Consider the following 21,594-nt stretch of genomic DNA (forward strand, 5'->3'; position numbering starts at 1 on the left):
AGCACATCCAAAGAGTAAGGAGTAGTTAAAAAAAAAAAACTCAAGGCAGGAGATAAAAGGAAAGAAACACAACTAAATCTACTTTTACAGACACCATTCACTATATATTGCCAAATAATATTGGCTTCCCTCACATACAGCTTCATTCTTTAAATTTCTTTCTTTTCTTTTTTTTTAATAAATTTTTTTATTCTTTACAACAAACACAAAACATACATAAACAAACAAGAACATAGAAAGGCATAAAAAAAAACATCTTCCATTTTATACCGTGTGTCAACCAGTTACCAAATCATTGGTGCCCCTTTCATAATCTTCACTCATTTATATAAATTCTCATATCATCTATTCAAAATATACTTATATACTTACCTAGCCTTTCCCCTCCTCTTCTTTTTTTTTTCTTTCTCTTGGCAAGAACAAAGATAAAGAATCCTTTGACTTAATGAAGGTCTATACAAGGGGTTTGATAATAGACTATACGAGAAACACAATGCAGAAAAAGATTTTTAAACTATCGAGGATGACTATAAAAAACTGGAAGAAGAGCTGCAGAAATTCCCGCAAGAAAAAAAAAAAGACATCAAAGCTAAAATGGACTTAATTAAACATAAAACGGGATCAATGGAAAAGGAAGAAATAGCACAAGAAATCAGAAACACTAAACAGAACTATTTTGAGGCTTATAAACTGAGAATCAAAAAGGGTTAATCAACTGATAAATGAAGAGGGACAGACTTGTTCTTGGTAATGAGGGTGAGAAAAAGATTATACAAGATTATAATGGAAAATTGTACTAAGAGAATACTTAAGAAGAAGAAGTAAAACAATATTGAAAGAAACTACTCCAGATGCCTAAAGAAAAAACGAGGGGAATACAACAATGATGGAACTGACAGAAGCTTCAAAAAGCAGAATGTTTGAAAGGACATTTATTATTGCTTTCTCTTATCCAATAATATAGAAAAAGGAATAAACAGCCAGATATTTTGGGATATTGAATGAAAAGGGTGAACTTAAAACTATGCAAGCGTTTGAATAAGGTATAAATTCTTTAAATTTCTTATCTCTCTCTTTTTGAGTAACTCACTTTTTACCAACTCCATTTAACTTCCTTGGTCTTCCTTTTCCTTTTGATTCATTTACTAGTATTTCATCTATTTGTTTTGCAATTTCATCTTCATGCATTGTCTCTATGTGATCAGTATACTTTTTTTAAATACTGGTCACTCACTTTTGTATTCAACTCACATCATTCATTAAGTGCACATTCATTCTTGAACCCACCCACCCCTTTTTTAAACTACACACGCTTCTTGAGTAACCTATTCTTACTGCATTCAACTTCCTATTATGTTTTTCTTGACATATCCAACTTCCACTTCCATAAAACAAAGTGGACAGAAACATGCTCTTAAACACAGCCATTTTCCATTTTTTGACAGATATTCATTCTTCACAGCAGGCCACAGTAACAGTCATTATCCTTCTACCAGCATTTGCGTGCCTTAACATTTTCCCATTCACTTTAATCTTTTGTAAACATTCTACCAAGATATACAAATTCATCTACTTACTCTATTTTCTCAATTAATAAATAACCTGCAATACTTCATTTTTCCCATCATACACTATTGTCTTGATGTTTGATACATTATTTTCAGATCCATATTCCTTCTTGCATCATATAGTCTGTCTAATATTTGCTGCAAATCACTTCTGTTCCCAGCCAACAACCCAACTTCATATGCATATAAAAATACACTTATTTTCACATTCTCAATCCATACATGTTGAATGTCAGCTCCTTATGCATTTTTATAGACATCACACATCCTTGTCTTTTTCCCAGCACAATGTCAAATCATTTGCTAAATGTTCCATTTGTTATCACACAGACTTTGCTTCATCATACCACATTCAGCAACAAAGCTTCAACTCCATTATTCATGTAATACATTCTATAATAAAGTCTATTCAGTTTACAAAATGCTTTCTCTAAATCAATAAATATACAAAACTGCATTCTTGAATATTATCAAAAATCTTATTATGAAATTCTGTATTACAAAAGAAAGAAAGAAAGAAAGAAAATAGCCATTGCCCTGACTCACCAAAACAGAAACTGCTGCCACTAAATATGTAGCTAATCCTACAATCAAAACTAAGGATTTAATTACCAAAGCCTTATAAAGAGATGGGATCAGAATCTTGTAGGACCAGAACTTTCTGTAGGAACTTGTGAATCACCTTTGCTGTTTTCTAGATGATGGTTTGAGAGATTAAGATAAAGACAATGATAACCAGTCACATTTCTGGTTTGTATTGAATGAAAGATCACAAGAAGATCTTAGGGCTGTAGGCTAAGCTGGGAAGTGATATGTATGTGTATGGGTCTATGTACAGATGTCATAGAAGAAGGCAACAGCAAACCATGGCCAGGTCCATGTAGTTATAGGAGTCTAAGCCAATTTAAAAGAGCCTTTATCATTTTACAATTCTTCCAATGTTTCATTTTGTGAGCTATAGAGTACATGTTTTTCATGCAGAGAGACACAGTTTCAATCTTTAGCATTTCCAGGTTGAGCTGGGAAATAATTTTTCCTGAAATCTCAGTAGTACCAGCACTACTGAATTGGAGAACTCAGCATAAGGCCAGTTCCTTTATGTCCAGTATAAAGTCTAAAATGGCACAAAGTGGCTTTCAAAAGTCCTAAGATTACATGTAATTGCTGGAGTCTGTGCTGGATTTGCGGTGGATGATTCAGTGAAATCATTGGTCCAGGATACAGCTATTATAAGAAAGAAAAATTCCAGCTAGGGATGATTAGGAAAGGAATAAAAAACAATAAAAAAAAACAATCAACAATTTTAACATTTTCTTTGTTTTTTAAATTCAGTTAATACAAGTGATATATCCATCTATCCATCTGCCGTCCGTCCCCTCTCACCCCTGTGGGTCATATGTGTCTTCCTCAATCTCTACCAGACACCTGGGAGTTTGAGGGTTCTGCGCAGTAACTTAACTGTTTCTAGCACTGCCCTCTTCTGGACAGAGAGCTCTGATGTTGTTCCTGCGATCTGTTGGAGCCACTCTTCCAGCTTAGGAGTCACAGCCATGAGTGTTCCCACCACCAAGACCACTTTGGCCTTTACTTTCCACATCTTCTCTAGCTCCTCCTTCAGGCCCTGGTACTTCTCCAGCTTCTCATGCTCCTTCTTCCTGATGTTGCTGTCATTTGGCACTGCTACATCTATCATCACTGCTGTCTTCTGGTCCTTGTCTACTACTGTGATATCTGGTTGATTGGCCAGTACCTGCCTTTCTGTCTGGATCTGGAAGTCCCACAGGGACTTAGCCCTGTTATTCTCCATGACCTTCTGTGGAGTCTCCCATCTAGATTTGGGAGGGTCTAGCCCATACATTGTACAGATGTTCCTGTACACAATGCCAGCTACTTGGTTGTATTGTTCAGTGTATGCTGTCCCTGCCTGCATCTTACAACCTGCCATTATGTGTTGGACTGTCTGAGGCCTCTCTGCACAATCTCTACCTTGGGTCATGTCTAGAGATGTAGACCCCTGCTTCTATGGATCTGGTACTTAGTGCCTGTTCTTGTGCTGCCTTTTAGCCCAGCCCTTTCCAGCCACTGGTAGGATTTCCCAATGTCAGTCATATATATATATGAATAATTATGTGCCATCAAGTAGTTTTTTCAACCACATTGATACATTTTCTCTATGATGATCTATCCCTAACCTGTTCTTTCATGTCTCCCAGTGGTGCACTCATTGCCACTGTAACTGAGTCCATCCACCTTGAGTGTTAACATAATGTATCCAGAGTAGGATAATTTGAGCCTGGCCATTTGTGCCTCAAGTGAGAAATCTGGGTTGATTTGTTCAATGATCCATCGGTTTGTTTTCTTGGCTGTCCACAGTATTTTCAGGAGTCTTCTCCAAAACCAAAATTCAAAGGCATCCTATCCTGCTGCTTTAAAGTCCAACTTTTGCTTCCAGAGTGTCACAGGGAATACTGTGGCTGAATAGACACATAGAGATAAACCACATTTACACACCATTCAAAAGAGACAATAAAAAAATCTAAGAAGGAAACAAAAAGGCAAGAACACATCCTCTCCAGCAGCCTACACCCAGTTAAGCAGGGATTAACATCAGACAAACAATCAAGCAGAAAACAATACCCTAATCAAGGCACTATCACAGAGAAAACACTCCCACCAACACTGGCAGGGCAAGCTACTGTATATAAATAGGGAGCAAACCCCACCCTCACTAGCACTGATGATGTTACTTAGCCAGGTACTCCAATGTCTGCAAGCAAACAACCAAGCTCAGGGAGCACCAAGGACTCCACAATACCACAGTGAAGTGAGAGAGGAGTGTCAGCCCCACTAGGTAGACCAGACCAGGAAATCAACTCCACCTGAAGGCTAAAGCTACTTTTATTTACAGTAAATTGGCTATAATAACAGAATCTTGTAAGTCTATACTGTGCCTCCTATCCTTCTTATACTCATGTGAATTAGGGAGGTATCTGCCTGACCCACTTCCAAATGTTATTGTTCTGGACTTAAAAAATGTCCCAGCCCCTTTTTGCCTAGGCAACAGTTCCCACTTATCTCTATCAAGGTCATCTTCCTTAATCTCAAGAAAAAGTGAATGCCAGATTGATGCAGAAAGGATCAGATGTAAAATATTCCTAAACACTGGGATAGTGGATTCATTTTTTTTTTTAAAGTTTTCGTTCTACTGGTCTGGATTATTCTTACTGTTGTTGAGTTACTTGCTCTAAATTAGGCATATTTTTATTATAACTTGTCATGGATACAAATCAGTAAAAATGGGGCACACATATTTTAAATAAGATTTAGGTCAGATCATTTGGAACCAAAATTACTAAAATTCAGGAGCCAACATGACCACTGGCCACACTAGCTGGGAATTCAGAAGGCTATAACTCCAACACATGTAGAGGGATCAATTAAAGGAGGCTGTTGTAAGCATAGTAAATATATGATTCAGGCTATTTTCACTTTTTGCCAAAGACTGTGGACCTGTCACCAAATATGTTTAGCCTCTGAACCAAACCAGATTTGAAGTATGGGTAAATTCACACATAGAGCTCCAGATCTGTGGTGAAAAAATCCATATTGCCATCAGATGGGAGTGTTAATTATTCTGCATGTCATTGCTGACATCAAGCGGCCACTCAGATTTTTGCAGACCTATTCATACACTTAAATATTTTATCCAGCCTTTCATAAATGAAAATGAATGAATCCAACTGAATCTACTGACAAACTCAGTTTGAACTGAAGGAATGCTAGAAGGCTCTGCATGTAATGTGTGATCATTGGTTGCTTGGGGACAGATGAAGTCTTTGCTTGTGGCTGAAGTCATCAAGAAATGAAGTTTAATGAAGAGCCAATTCAATGTTTTTATATAACTGAATAATAACAACAATAACAGTAAACTATAATAGGAACTGCCTATATTTTCAGATACTACCTTAATAATTCTTAGGTCCTTGATTAGGACTTGAATTATTAGGCTCCCACCAGTCTTAGACTGTGAATTGAATTGTAGATTACTACTACTACTACTAATATGTAAGTCATAATTGTGACATATAAAGTAGATTATAGGAATATTGTCAGTGCCATGCTAAGTCCAAGCTGTGTAGGAAATAGAAAAATTCTATAGTCTTGCATGAGCAGAAGTTTAGCAAAGTCAGCTTCTCAGAGAGATTTCAAACAACTGTAAATGAATGTGGTAGTTAATACTGGAAACTCAGCTTTCTTTCTCAGCAAGAATAGTTTTATGTAATCATGTATTTATTCAACAGGAAGCTTAGCAATTTGAAAGTGACATTGCAGACTTACATCCCATTTTAACTCTCAGAGGCTGAGTTTTTAAATGGGAAGTTATAAACCTACAGATAGCAAGCTCATCGTGTGAAGATAAATACATGCTTTGGCCTCTTTGTCAAACAAATTACATTATGCTTAGACAATCCAAATGGTCCTGTTTGTGCTTCTTTCACAAAGCAAAGCTCACTCAACTGTTGCAATTATCGCAGGGAAAACAATCTGCAATATATGTTTTTCATACATATCCTCGGTATGGAAACATCAGTGAAGAAGATTGTACATAATGTCTGCCAATGAAGCCTATGACAAGAACAATGGGTGGTGATGCCAGCACCCCTCCACTACAGTGCTCCTTATGGCTTCTTTAAATTTTAAATCTCCCAGAAATAGAATCTGGTTTCATGTAATGACATGGCTGGACATGTATTAAACCACAAAAGTTCTGTTCCCCATTCCCATGCATTTTCATATGAGGATTGTGTAAAAAGTACCCCATGAAGTTCTTATCTGAGGAAAATTCAAACTCTAAAAAGTCTTGTAACTTAGTTTCTCAGGCACTGAGTTACATTAGCATTTATTTTGACAGTTAAGTTGGGTAGGTTGCTTTAATTATCACAACAAAGATAAGCTATGTATTAATATCTCACTATGTCATACATTCTTGTTTTAATTCTTTGTTTGAAAGCTGTGTCAGACTTACCCTGGTTTTATTTTTGGAAAATTTGTTAATCAAATGCTTCCAAAACATTGGTAGGCAATGTTGAATGTTGAATGTTCTGGAGAAATGTCCAGAAGCCAGAAGATCTTGAAGTCCTGATTGGCCTATGGAATGGGGAAACTGAACTGGCCATTGGCTCTGAGGAACTCTAGCTAATGACACAAGCTAGGTGATTGTTGGAGCACAGGTGGTAAGAGACTTGGTATGGAGGCAACCAGATAAGTGTTAGTACACATAAACATATCAATTGTGTGGCACAAAGAAGGCTTACTTTGTGAGTGCCAGTGTATCCTCAAGAGGCAACCCAACAAAGCTCTTTAGGGTAATCGTAGACTTACTGTCATTTACCCTGGAAAAATAGATGTTGGAGTCCTTGAAGATCTAGTGTTGACTAATTTGTGAGGTCTTTTGAGGATAAGTGGTGTTATCTTCATGCCAACTTGAACACAGGTAGTCCTTGTTTAGCGACTGCCTCAGAGAGCAACCATTCACAGTTACAAGTGTGTTGAAAAAGTATCTGCAACCAATGCCCACATTTACAACTTTTGCAGCACTCTCTCTCAGTCACATATTCACCATCGCAGTTAGTTAGTACACACTGACCTATGCCTGACCCATGTTTTTTTTTCCTCCTCCCCTCCTCACAGAGCAGAGAGATTGCCTAAACAAACTACTTGTTCCTGAGCTGGTTTTCTCCACAGTGCAACAGTCCCTAAAAAGTGCTAACTGCAAGTTAACAAGCTTAGCTCTGTGATCAGTTAGTTGATTAGAACCCTAGGCTCGCAGCTGCTTCCTGAAATGGACAAGATCCTAATAAGTTTCACCTGGGTGCTAGTACACTCCTTTCAATGTGTATTCCCCATTGTGAACCTGCTTACTCTCTTGTAATCCCTTTGTCTCCTATGAATGTATATACAAACATCAATTATCTTCTTGCTAATTATCCCAGCACCAGGCTGAGGATTCCAAAGGGCGGTAATGTAGAGAAAAAGGGGTATAAGATTTGCCCTTTTACCTGGCTTCCTTGTGAGTTGAGTTCTGGAAACCTTCCCCACCATTGGGGCTCACCAGGCTATTTGGGATCATATCCTTCTGACATTATAAAGCAAAAGAAAGCTAAAGTAAAATCGTAAGCACAGTTGCAGTCATGTGATTTTTCACTTAGCAACCACTTTGCTTAATGACCGAGTTGCCAGTCCCAATTGTGATTGCTAAATGAGGACTACCTGTATTACTTTTGATACTGTATATCAGTGTATCATCTGATTTAATTGTATAGGCTCTTTTGAGGCCTGAAGATGTGGGCAAGATATGGCTTACTACAATGCTCTCTTGATCCCTTCCTATGTTGGCTTATTTAAGGTGACCAAAAAGTATTGATTGGATAGATCCAAGGAGTGATAAATGCATCCTTGCATGATACAGACCTTAAAGGAAGCAATGTACCAGTCAATTCTGAAATAGACCTCTTTATACCTAGAAGATTACACCAACTACCATCCAGTTACAAATTATCCGTTTGAGGGCAAGTTGCTTCATGCAGTGATGTCTGTGCAACTGCAGACATTCTTAAAAGACACCAATTATTTCAAAGGTTTTCAGTATGGGTTCAGGTTTCATTTTGGGACAGGTTCAGCCATGTCACTTTGACAGATGACAACCTGTGGAGGAGAGACAGAGTGTTTCATATTGTCATCCATGCTTTCTGTAGGACCATCTCTGTAAGTTTGAGATTGGAGACATTGTTTTCACTGCTATTGTAATGCTACCTTTTACTAGGTCCAGAAACTACAGCTGGTGTAGAAGGTAGTAGACCAGATACTGAATGGGCATATGACTATGCACATGTTACACAAGTACTAAACCAGGTTCAAGGTTCTGTGATTGACATATAAGGCCTTAAATAACTTGTAACAAGGATTCCTAGCAGAGCGCCTTTACTCAGTTGTTTGCTAAGGTCATCAGTGGAGGTCCTTCTGTGTGTATCATGACACACATCTTATTTGTTTGTGCCTGCAAATAATAAATGCCTATTATGACACCTCGCAAATCTTTTAGGTATCCATTGAAGACTAATCTCTTCACCCTGGCCTTCTCTGTATGAATGTTGGATGAATTGCTTTATTTTGTTTTGTCTCCCCTCCTCCCAGCTTTGTTTTTATTACAGCAATTTAATTATTTTATTATAGACCACAATGAGATACATTTCAAGGGGAATTGCCATAGAATTGTATTCAACCAATAAATACACGAAGTGTAATTTTGTCAAACTCCTTTTATAAAAGTATCCACAAATCTGGATGTCTGAGACAGATTCCAGACTTATAAGACCTTCTGCTTATTCTGCTGCACTTGGCTCAGGAGACAAGACATGCTGTCTGCTTCTCCTGTAGTGTTTCCAAAATCTGAGAGTTTCAGGTGACAGTTCTTTGGGGGATGAGGCAATGCACTTCTTTTGGTGTGGTGCCAGGAGATGAAGAGGGACTTCCATCTACGGCTCAGTGCATTAAACGCAAAATATATTTTCAGATAATTTTATTAAAAAAAACAGTGAATTTGCATCAAGTCAGGGTAGAAATTTCAGTGACACTTTTGGGTAGTGCCAACACAATGTGCATCTCTGATTTTCTTTTTCTTTTTCTTTTAAATTACAAATTCATTGGATTCCCAGATTTCTGCTTAATGATTCTTCCTGTGTAGTGCTTAATCCCTTTGTAAAATATAGTTAAGATTGACACATCACTATAGAGATAGAAGTCAATTGAATAATATGTAGCAGTCTATTTTATTTGTACCTTAATGTGGTGAGGTTTTTCTTTCACATTTCCATTATTTATAAGTCTGTCCCCTTAGAGAATATATAGAAGAATTTGTTTTAAATGAGCAGATAATACCTTCTTTAAAATTTATAAGTATGGCAGAATCAGCTCCTTTTTTTTTTCCTTCGCAGATCATGGTGTGGCAATAAAAAAAGCCTGAATTGCCTTGTGCTTGTTATTCAAAGGACAGACATTAAGAAGAGACTCTTGTTAAGGCTGTGTTAGACTTTCATTTCTACACCTGTCAGTTAAACCAAAGAGAATAAAATCATGCTAAACTATCTGGTAAAAATCCTTAAAAAATGTTGCTGAGATATGTTGCTCTTAAGTCATCTACATGCCTTTTGCTTGTTGGTGACTGGGTTTCATTCTTCTTCAGAAGCAGTAAATACATATAATCCTCCTGCAGCTTTATTTGTTACTAATATCCATGTGCTTGAAAGAATAAGCCAGGCACTTTAACCTACCTAGTAAAATATACAGAAGTGAAAGCAGACTTGTGAACAGATATCCCCTGCATGAATGCTGAACTGCAAGCACAGTTGGGTCAACTGAGTACTCTTTTGATTAGCAGTTGGGTCAGGCTCCAGTCCGAACATTCAAAGTAGCCCTATCCAGCTCTTTCGGTGGAGCATACACAGAACTCCCTCAGTGGAGTAATTCCATCGATGACCATCATTGTTACAAAGTTCTGCTTAGGTGAAGCTAAATCAGAGTGGACATCTCACTACCTTTTTCCAGATACATGATGTATGCAGCCATTGGGCCAGAAGGTCAGCTTTGCCCATTTTAAGTGGTTTATGTGGTTAGCTGACTACAGGGTTTATTATACAGTACGGATACACGAGCTGCCTCTGGTTCAATATGTTTTAATTGCTGTTTTTTCTATTGTTGATGCGTTTAACTGCTTGTTATCATATGGCAAGTGAGCAGCCATGTAAACGGAATTTAAAAAATGAATTATTATTTTGGTAATTGCATTTAACAGTACTATAGGGAACCTGCAATCTCAGAAGCATCTAGCAGGGAGAATGAAGCTTTCTCAGAGGGTGATGCTGTTTTACAGTGAGCCACTAGGGATGGGTAACTCTTTTCATTTTGCTTTTCTCAGTCTTTCTTTTTAGTCTAAATGTTGGTTTATCTTGTTTTCCTATTATTTTAGGTTTTTTAAAGACCATTTGCACTAAAATTCACAAGTACTGTTGTGCACCTTTCATTTAATATATGCATTCTTACCCGATGTATACAGTTTTTGCAAACAATTTTCCATGAAGCAATGCATTTTTCTACATCATTTCATAAATATCTGCATTTTTTGTGGAGACATTTCACAAAGAGGAGTATGCATATATGTATGTTAATTGCTCTGCAAAATTCACACAAAGGATATCTCTTGTTTGTCCAGTGGCTCAAAAATATAACCCAATGAATTTCTCTCCCATTCTGAGTGGCCATCATGATGAATTGAAAGGTAGCACAGAGGGAATGGAGATTAATTCTTTCACCTCTTGCCATTGGTCAGTGGAAATCAGACCATGGACCTTGAAATCGCTATTAGCTTTAAGCAGAAAAAGGAATCTTATATCGGAACCAGTAGAAGCTTCCTGCTAGGAAACACTTGCAACTTTGGGTGGATGAAAATGGGATTTACAGATGTCTGCAGTAGGAAAATCCTGAATCCCTTGTAGCTATTAACTAACATCACCTTAAACAGATCTTGTTTAGCTCTATATCTAGTGCTAGGGATCATAGAAGTTCCTACCATATCAGGATGAATGATTGCCATACATCCTACTGAAAATGAGGGGATGTAGTCCAGTAAGGAGAAACCCTGCATTCTGCTGCTGATAGTTGGTGGCCTGGCTATCAGCCACAGGGATCCTGCGGCAAGCTGACATCCAGTGTTTTCACAGTCACCATCCTCTTGTTGTGCTTAGGTCAGCCTATATAGCTTCATGTCCAGCTATGTGGCAGCACCTAGCTGATCACAAAAAGTTCAGCACAGTTGGACCTCTGGTTTAGACTTAAAGATATGCATAAAGATGGTGAATGTAACAAAAATGTAACTCTGGTGCAAGTAGAAAGACAAAAGTAAGACTGTCAAATAGTTGCTGCTGCTTATTGTTTGTTTCTGTTCTTCACAATTCTGTTCAGCGCAGGAGAAGAAATAGCAGGGTCTTTGCTTAAATTATGGCTCTGTTTGCACAACGCCATAACCCATGGTTAACCGAACCATATATTTGTGAAACTAACCATACTTTGTCAGTTAGCAAGAAAAACTAACCTGATCACATGGGCTATGTTTGCACAGGACGTTGTGCTGAAAAGTGGTTGGCTAGTTTGTGATTCAGCGTCTCATATGGATACAGCCGGTATGTTCATCACTGAACAGTTGCTCTAGGAAAGAAAAATGTTGGAACTTAATAATTACCTACCTGGATTGAGTCTGTACAAATAATGAGAGTAAATGGTATTTTATGTGAAAAGAAAATATCTTCTCATCTGAGTAGCTTGCTTGTCACATCAGTGGTATAATTTTGGAGAAACTAACTTGCTATCTTGTGTAAGTTTACAGCATTCATTTTATACTGTTCCCATAAACAGAACCCTAACAGTAGCAGATTTTTAAGGCAAGTCAGTCAGCAATATGTTATACTGTCAGAATCAGTTGTCAATAAAACATAAGATCTGGGCTGAGGTTATGTAGTTGTAAAACATACAATCAAAGTTCTTAGAGTAGACTGCGGAAGTCAGAGCTGTATTTCTTACTTTCTGCCTGTATCTGAGCTTCGATATATATGGCGATGGAGTGAAAGTGGGTGCTCCAAACTGACATTTACCAAGAAGAAGCATGGTGCAAATTAGACCTGGGTGTGCTTCATATTTAGTGCTGCCTACTTCACAAATGTATGAACTGATCTAAACTTTGTCTGTCTCACCTTTCTGCCTAGCAACTGGCATCCGGGTAAATCTTAATACATAATAAAAATACACTTCTTTCATGAGGGTAATTGCTTTTTGGTGTGACAATGATTAAGAAAACCTTTCCACAGGACATATATATTCTTACTTCAGCGGTTTTCAACTATTGGTTCCTCAATGAACAAAGAAATGGCTCCCCAGCCTACAAAAATCAGGTGGAACCAGATGTTTTAATCACTGTAGACTAATATACGAAACCACCCAGGTCCTTCCTGAAGAGTCTTTTATTATTTCCTTCACTTGTCTGATTAACAGAATTCCACATGGTTTCCTCCTGTGTTTTCCCACCATTTCCAACTTCTCTCATACTGCCCAAAAGGAGAAGATCATCCCTGGCAGCAATAGGACAACTAGCTAGATAGTCTGTTATTCCTCTAAGCAGAAAAAAGATGTGCATTCCACTCACTGCATAATAAACTGGAGCTCTATCTTGCAAATGTAGGAAATGAGGCAAAGTCTGTCACTGGACAGATTCAGTTCAATCCTCTTAGAGCCATTCCCTTCTTTAGTTGGAATGAGATGATAGAATTCTAGACGGTCCTGCTTTATCCTGAGCATCATATTTGAAATGTAATCAGATATCACAACTGAAAAAGATATGATAAGCTCCATGATGTGCTCCATTTTGTTTATTTTCTTTCATATCCATGGAGCTTTTTGTGTGTTTTGTGGAGGAACATGCAAAACTGTGAGCCTCCTCCTTTGGTTTGAAATGGTACACATTCATTTTCCATTCCATGCAGAGAGTAGCTCTTTTTCAACAATCATACTCTTTATGTCTATGGGAAAACCAATGGATTTGCAACCATAGGCTACAGGGGGACTCATATTGTACATCTAATGTATTTTGTTGTGTATTTATTAGGATGCTAAACAGGTGTTTCTTGACTTTGGCCCAGATGACTTTTCTTCAGTGAAATTACGATAGCTTTTACTTGCTTTTTCGGATTCTGAAAAAGTATTTTTTCTCCTCCTATGAAGAAAGCTTATATGCTTTTCTGTAAGTGGCTGTACAAGCCACATCAACGGTGCTGATGATAGCTGCAGTTTCACCGTTGTCAGATTTCTGTATTAGTCCAAAAGAGGGGGCTGGACTGAATGAAGCTTAGCATAATTTATGCATCTGATAAGTGATGTGAGCACTTGAGTTATTGATAAGCTGCTTTGACATATTTTCAGTTTGATGCTATGTGACATCACAGTAAAATGTAATGTGCTGGTCCCCAGGCTAGATATTAAGGTAGAGCTTTTTATTTGAATTCCAGGAGCCAGAGGAAATACAGCGCTGGGCGATACAAGTACATCTGACCAGCACCAATCCAGTCAATCCCATCCAGCGTTCCCTGTTGGGCCCCAGGTCAGTTTCTCTCATTGAGTCTAAATAAACTTCCGTTTTCTGAAAGCAAGTGTTATATCAACAAGCAACGTAACGTATAAAATTATCTGACCGCATGCTTCAGTTCAAAATGTCTGTAGACATGTAATACACAGCAATTCAGGGGATTTTTATTTCTTTGTTTGTTTTAGTACGTGTTTGTATATGTATGGGGGGAAAGCTTATGTTTCTCATTCTTTTACAAAAACAAGGTATGAATTTGTATACGTTTCAAGCCAAATTTAGATTTTTGCTTCATTTTGGCTTGAATTATTTTGCCTGTTAAATTAAGTTAATAGGGCCTCAATTTAGTTTTCTAATTTAAATATATAGAATAAACTATTAGATGCAATTTTAATGCATGTTTAACTTCTTGGCTTTAACAGTTAGCCACAGAATTTGTTTCCATTTAGGGACCCAACAAATGTATGAGTAAACTGTAGTGCTTAGCAAAATTATGAAGGGTATATAAAAGGATAAAGCCAGACGAAAGGAAAAAGCTGGCACACATTTGGAGCTGCAGTCTTTGGCCATGTCTGCACTATAAACTTAATTTAGTGTATTTCATTTGAACAGTTATGGTTATTTTCAAGAACCTTGAGAATTGTAGTTAAAACAAAAGATTTCAGAATTTCTACTTGAAATTGGAATAAAACTGAGAATATTAATTATCTGATACTCATGCAAAGAGAGAATGCCAGTTCATTAGATAAATGATGATGAGTTGCACATCAGTGGTATAACATGTATGCTATTCATACAAAAGTTTCCATGTTCAACTACTGACACTTCCTATTATCCTTCTTTTTACAGATTGAATAGTTAGTACTGGAACTTTTTTTAGGATGGCTAGTTAAATCTTTATAGTGTAGAGATATTCATTGGGTGGTACCTTCTCTGAAAAGTTTCAGTGTGTTTTATTTTTAGGGAAATAATTAATGATTGTATATTACCTAGTTTTATCTCAAGAAAAAAAAAAAAACAATACAAGCACAACTTAGGAAATATTGGGGGTATTGTGGCCAGTTTGGGCTGGTATAATTGTAATAGGATATGAAGAGAGTGGAAAGAATTCAGAAAACAGCAACAGAATATTACTTTGAATTTAGAAAATAAGTTGTCTGCTGCAAATTTAAAGGAGCTGAAATTATTCATCCCAGAGAAAAGTTGAGTGCAGCTTTTAAAGCCAAAGTAGGAGTTTGTTTCATTTGTTTAATTATAAGAAGTGGTGATCTTTAGCTCTTTTCCCCTGCTAGCAAACAGGTTTAGACTACTGATTCCAAACAGGAGTTATCCATGTTTTTCCTGTGATACAAACATACAATTAACATTTGTGCTTAGTTAACCAATGTGTTCAAAATGTCAATACATTTTATTCTTTGTGTCATTCAGATGAAAGATATTAAAAATACTTAAATGAAACAAATATATAAAAGCAAAGTGCTAAAGAGTTATGTATGGGAAGTAGCTGTTAATTTTTAATATGAGAAGATAGCTATGCTGTATTGCACCCAACTGAAAGATTTTCTCCAGCAATTACATTTCCAGTCTTCAGCCCCAGTATTGATCTATATAATAAGGCAGAATTTTCCTGATTAATTTTTCCTTTGTTTGTTCTATTAATGAGTAAATATGCCAGCTTTTCATTTTTCCTGGTAGGTTTCACATTTTGTAATCAAAAGGAAAATTGCCAACTTTGTTTGAGGCACTATAGCTGTAACCTTAACAATGGTTGCATCCACAACGATTAATACAGGATTATATTTTTCTCCATGCAAGGGGAATAACACATGGGGCTTCTTGAGGAGTAGACAATTAAACTTTCTTGTAAAGCTGATGGGAGGGCATTCCAGAAAGTAAATACTGGGTTAAACAGTTCCCAATTTTTACACTAAATTCTGTCTCTAAAAAGACTATTTCTCTTTAAATCCTTTGTGATACAATGATGTGCTTGCATGTAGGATGTAGTTAGCTTCTAACATAAATACACATTGTATGGGTAATCTGATTGCTTGGAGGGATAAGGGATATTCCTATACACATTACTGAATTTAACTAAGGTTGCAACCTGGTTAAATAATAATTAATGTATTCGTCATATAAATTTTTTAAAAGCAATTTGAATACATTTTGTTTTGTCAGATACATTTCCACCAAGTTGCAAAATTAATTAATCAAGAAGCATCTTTTCTTTGTTTTTAGATAACGAACAGCATGTACCCCTTTAAGATGCCTCTTGCCATTTGCATTTCAGCAGACTAGATAGCCAGCCTGGTTAATTGGGAGTACTTTTTGAGTCTGTTACACTTTTTAAAATATTGATTAGTCTAATGAATGAATTGATTAAATGCTATGTCCTGCCTTTGAAGAAGGAAATCTTAAATAAGTCAGAAGAACAGATGCATTGGAAGAATTCTTGGCAAGAGTGAAATAACTGCCTCCCTTCTGCTGTACGTCTATTTTGCTCTATGGTAATGTATGGTCACTATGTTTTATTGCAGCCACTGTTGACAGCTCAGCAGTTAGCCTCAGCTGTAGCTGGAGTGATGCCAGGAGGCACTCCAGCACTGAATCAACCTATTCTGATTCCTTTCAATATGGCTGGACAATTGGGTGGTCAGCAAGGTCTGGTCCTGACTTTGCCTACTGCTAATCTCACCAACATCCAAGGGCTTGTAGCAGCAGCTGCAGCAGGAGGCATCATGACATTGCCACTGCAAAATCTACAAGGTAAAAAAGGGTTGGACCTTCATTATACTGATTTATTTCCATGCAACAACGTCTGTCGATGCAAAACCGTATTTTAAAAGGTTACATTCCGTGATAGAAATTCATTGCTTTGTTCCTGGTTGGTTATATCTTTGATATAACTTATACCTTTTAAAAGCCGGGATGGTTAAATCCTATTTAATATTTGCATGCCTAATATGGTCTTTGTGTATGTTCTTATGTATGGATGTCAACCCTCAGCATCTTTGGCAATGACCGCAATAGCTGGAATTATGGAAATTTGAAGTCTAGTTTGCAGAAAGCATGTGCTAGATGATCTGCCAACCTGTGGATGTTCTCAGTAGATTCACTTGTTTAGAGAAAGGTCCACAATCAGGATTTCTTCCAAAGGCTTTTTGTTGCACTAGGAAAGTTAGATATCCTTTTAGTTGGGTTCAAGGAATCAAGGCCTCATGCAAATTAAGCCAGGCATAGGCATTTGTCAAATTGTTTGCCTGCATCGTGGCAGCATCTCTATTTCCTGTAGCTGATATGCCCTTGCCAAATCTCCTTTCTCCCTTTCTCCTTCTAGAGGGCCATCATCATCATACTGGCACACACCTCAACCTACAGATATAACTTTTTGGTTCTGCCAGCAAGCTATGGCCCAGTCTCAAAGGACGCTAAGCAGCATACCACATCACTCAAAAAGGAACAGCATAATAATAAATAACTAAATTCAAATCAATATTAAAACCAAAAATTAATCACACAAGAAAAGCAAAGATAAAACAAGGCAGGCATTCACAATCAGTCATCTGGGATCTGAAGTACATTGGAAAAAAACAGCTTTGATTTGCTTATGGAGGATAGTAAGGTGGGTGCTCTGTATATTTCTGGGGAGACAATATTCCACACGGTGGGCTACTACAGAGAAAGTTGTCAGTTCTTCCAGTTTCCTGATTCCTTCCTCCCTATTGTCCCTATCTGTGGTTCCATTCTATCTGTGTTTGGGAACACCGGTGATACTTGCAATAGAACAGGCTTCTCAGCCTGATACTGTTCAGAGGTATGGGTAACAGGGCTGGTAGTCAAACCTAGCATTGCTGTAGATACTGATAGTTGCATCTGGAGGCACACTGAGGAAGGCTGACATTACTGAAAGGGTTCAAGGTAGGTTAAAGAGATGTTGCATTCATCTGTGGAATGATGTTATTTCTTACAAGTTTATTCTCGAATCAGGTGATGATGGAAATGGTTTGAGGCGGACATTTTTGAATAGTTAATAGAGTATAATACAATGGTTGGCATCAAGGCACTATAATTGGTTAATTTACACATGCAAATTGCTTCTCCTAATGCATAATGCACTTAATGAGCACAGGGTAAGAATATTCAGTGATGATCCAATGTCATTATGTATGACTCACATAATAGCATATGCTTTTATGAGATATTTTCTATACACATAATGATTCTATCATATGCTGCTAACGCAAGGAATTATTTGCCTGCAAACAGCTGAATTGGAGAATAAGAGTCTGTTAAAAATGACTATGTATCAAATGGTACAGCTTGTTATAACTATTGTGCAAGGTACAGGCAGAACTTAGATCAAAGATATTTTTGTCAGAACAGGAGTCCCCAATCACTTCTCTGTCATTGTGCCCATAAATGATGCAATATCTGCAGTCAGGATCATCTGTGGGGTCACCCTGCGACACTTGAGATTTCATTAGCCATCCATTGAAATTGACTGAGGACTGATAAAAGGCAATATGAGTAATATGTAATTGATTTATATAATTATAATGAATTACCACAAGATGTGATAACTGGTTTAAGTAGACTTATAGTAGAATTAGAAACATAGAAGATAGCTCCAATAGAGAAGCATACCTTGGAGGAATGATATCTCTTAAGTATCAAAGGCTGGAGATAATGGGAAGGCATCATCTCCATGTCCTCCTGCCTATGAGCTCCCATCAACATCTGTTAAGCTATTGCTGGAAACAATACTGGGTTAGACATTGGGGATAGTGAGTGACAGTAATATAATGAAATTAGATGTGGTGAGAATTCTAGTCAAGGTATAGTAACCAGTCAGAGTATTTTGGGGGATAATCTGCATAGAGCTTTTCTCAAGGAAACTGTGGGTTTGGCTTTAAATTATTTCTTCTCTTCAAGTAAGCTTGCCTTTCTCTTTACCATTGCATTGGAAGAAGAGAGCATTTGGGATACAAATGATGGTCACAAACTACAACAAACATGTATTATGTCATTACAAAATAAGTTTCTTTTTTGTGTTCATTTTTAAGTTTTCCTTTTCTTTTCCTTCTCTCTCTCTCTCTCTCTCTCTTTTTTTTTTACTCCAAATAATATTCCCCTGAGGTTTGAGTTGCCCCAACTCTCCCATCTTTCAAACAGGCCTATCAGACATGGCTCTTTCCCAGGGCATTGGGTTAAAAGTATTAGCCTTTGGGGATTTTTTACTCTCATACTTGTTATAATAGTCCCCAGTTTATTGCCTCCTTTGTTTTTATATATTTTATGTGATCTGTTTTTAATTGTGTGTCCTGAGTTGAACTGCTTATAAATGTGGTAGACAGAGAGATGATAGATTGGTAAATATTAAAGCAAAAATATAAAATATAATAACAACAAGAAGTCCTGGTAAAATGATGCATCATTGCAAGGGGCAAACTCAATATTAAAACAATGGCTGTAATAAGGAAAAAAGAAGAAATAAAGATTAAGTGTTGGTTATTTTGTAGTTTTTGGCAGAAAAGTCACAAGAGGGAACTTTCCTGCTTGTTCTTCTTTCTTGGCATATTCTCTTTTCCATTGAGGAAATAAGAACAGGAACTGTAATGACCAATCAAAGCATCTATATTACAATAGAGAACGTAAGATTCATGTAGATATACTTTCAGTTATTACTCCATATTTTCTGTTTCCTAGTGCATGTGCTGTGTATGTATATGCCAAAATACAATCTAGAAGAATAAGTAATTGAAAAATGTTGAAGCATGTGTGAAAGAAACAGATCCACCTTGAGACCTTTCCATTTTGTAAATATATTTTGCTGACTTAAAGGCAGGCAAAAGTTTCTCACAGATCAAATGGGGCTTCCATTAAGTGAATGCTCTGCCCAGCACTCTAAGTACTTTTTAAGTCATTAAACTCCAGTTGCTGCTGATAACTTGATGGATTGTTTGATGCACCAAAGCCAACAGGTTCCCAAAGAGTGAGAAAGAAAGACAGCTAATGTGCTGAACAGTCTACCAACTGCATGCATGATGCCCTCACCTGTTAGCTCAGTGGCTCGCCTCTACCTTGGGCAGATTTTAAACTTTAATGTCAATAGACCTTTCTTATCATAGTTGCAAATGGTTTTCACTTTAATGTTTAAAATAATGTCTCTCTCTCATACCATTAAGCTGCACAGAAGAACCTGTCATTCATAAATCATAGATGAAAAGGACATACTAATGCACAAATTTTGCTTGTTTAAAATTTGAGAGTGCATGTAAAGTAGGGAATTGCAGATTAAAAAAAGAATGGAGGAAAAGGGTCATGATGAAAGCAGATAGAACAAAATGGAAGAAGAGGCTTTTTAGTGTAGGTGGATGATGAAATCTTAATGAAGACGTAGGCATTATAAAAGTACATCCCTTGATTCCTTGGTGTTACAGCTTGTATTTACTGCAGGTATAGTATTATAAATAAACATACGATGATATATAAATTTACATCATAAATTCACTCTACTTTACTAAATTGGATTATTTGCCTAGTGTGCAACATTTTGGCTGAAGAAAATAACATTTCAAACCAAGCAGTGCTTCTGGGCAATCTTCATTTAGGGCAGTGTTGCAGGGGAGACCCATATCACTATTACAATGGAAAAGTAAATAAGATTTGTTCAGCCTGTTCATAGTAATCTAGGAATCCAGGGAATAAATTCTGGAATATCAAATACAGTGAATGTCCATAATGGGAAACCATTCCCAATGTACTGAAGTAAGAGCCTCTCTAGAAGTTACATTGACTCATATGTTACAGTACCACAATATGACTCCTGTACTTTCTTCTAGAAAGTCGTCTCAGCCCTTGCGCCAGGGGAATGAGAAAGCAGGAATCTGTCAGTAAAACACAGCAAAATACACTCAGAGTACCAGAGAAAGTTTCAAGTCAGCAGGCACCATCCATTTGCACTATTGAAGCAAAGCTAATAATAGGACCCTGGGCCTCTGCCTGCCTACTTCTCTAGGTGAGAGGAGTAAAACTGGAGAAACCTTTTTAAAGGTCAGCTATCTGATAAGGGGAGAGAGTGCATGTTCTGTTTGAGGGGGGACAGATCAAACCTTCTGTTTAATTACAAATGGAAAAGAATTGAGGGAGGCAGATTATCTACAGTAGTGTCTTGAGTACTCACTAGAGTGGAAATGCAAGGTATACTTGAGATAGATATGAAAATAATCAAGAGAGATTGGTAATACTAATCTTAGAAGGTCAACAGTCCCTCAGACCCAGTAGTAACCCCCTGTTTCTCACCATCCAATTCCAAAAGATGTCTTTTTTTCCCCTTCCCATAGTTTCTTGTCCCCCTTTCTCCACTTGGAACACCTTTTGAAGCAGAACGATCTTCATGGTTTTCATCCTGGAAGATAACCGCTGCCGTATTCTCAGTTGAATTTACAGTGGCCACAATAATCTGCTCTATGTACTGAAAAAAATAAGAAAATGAGTTGCATTTCCTGACCCCCACACATTGTAATCATAACAAAAAGGTTTCTATGTACAGGTGGAAATTCTCCATGCAAGAGGAAATTTCCCAGCATCTGCCCTGGTGGAAGATTCCTATAGATGTCTATTGGAATATGTAGAAGCCTTTTTTTGATGTGCTATAAAAGAGCTGCTGGTCACATTAGTGACAGAGAATCTCTCCACCTGTTACTGTAGCACTAGGGACACAGCTCTGTGACCCCTCCCCAACAATCACATTTTTTAATTATGGGGCCATGTGAACCCCATCTTGATTTTCCTTTTTTTGCCATCCATTGTCCAGATCCAAAAGGAAGATAACACCATTAA

The 21,594-nt window shown here is 37.3% G+C and overlaps 1 protein-coding gene across 1 annotated transcript in view; it reads left to right on the forward strand.

The window, feature by feature from the left end:
* Positions 1-21,594, forward strand: part of POU6F2 (POU class 6 homeobox 2) — a 302,481-nt gene that overhangs the window by 87,213 nt on the left and 193,674 nt on the right. Inside the window, exons 3-4 of the mRNA XM_088149999.1 lie at positions 13,679-13,770; positions 16,290-16,518. Of these exons, the coding sequence (XP_088006125.1) occupies positions 13,679-13,770; positions 16,290-16,518 (321 nt within the window). The remainder of the gene's footprint in view (positions 1-13,678; positions 13,771-16,289; positions 16,519-21,594) is intronic.

This window comes from Python bivittatus, unplaced genomic scaffold (assembly GCF_059951505.1).
Source record: "Python bivittatus isolate LINGU-HERP-01145 unplaced genomic scaffold, Pbiv_v1 ctg000610_np1212, whole genome shotgun sequence".
In the NCBI taxonomy this organism is placed as follows: Eukaryota; Metazoa; Chordata; class Lepidosauria; order Squamata; family Pythonidae; genus Python; species Python bivittatus.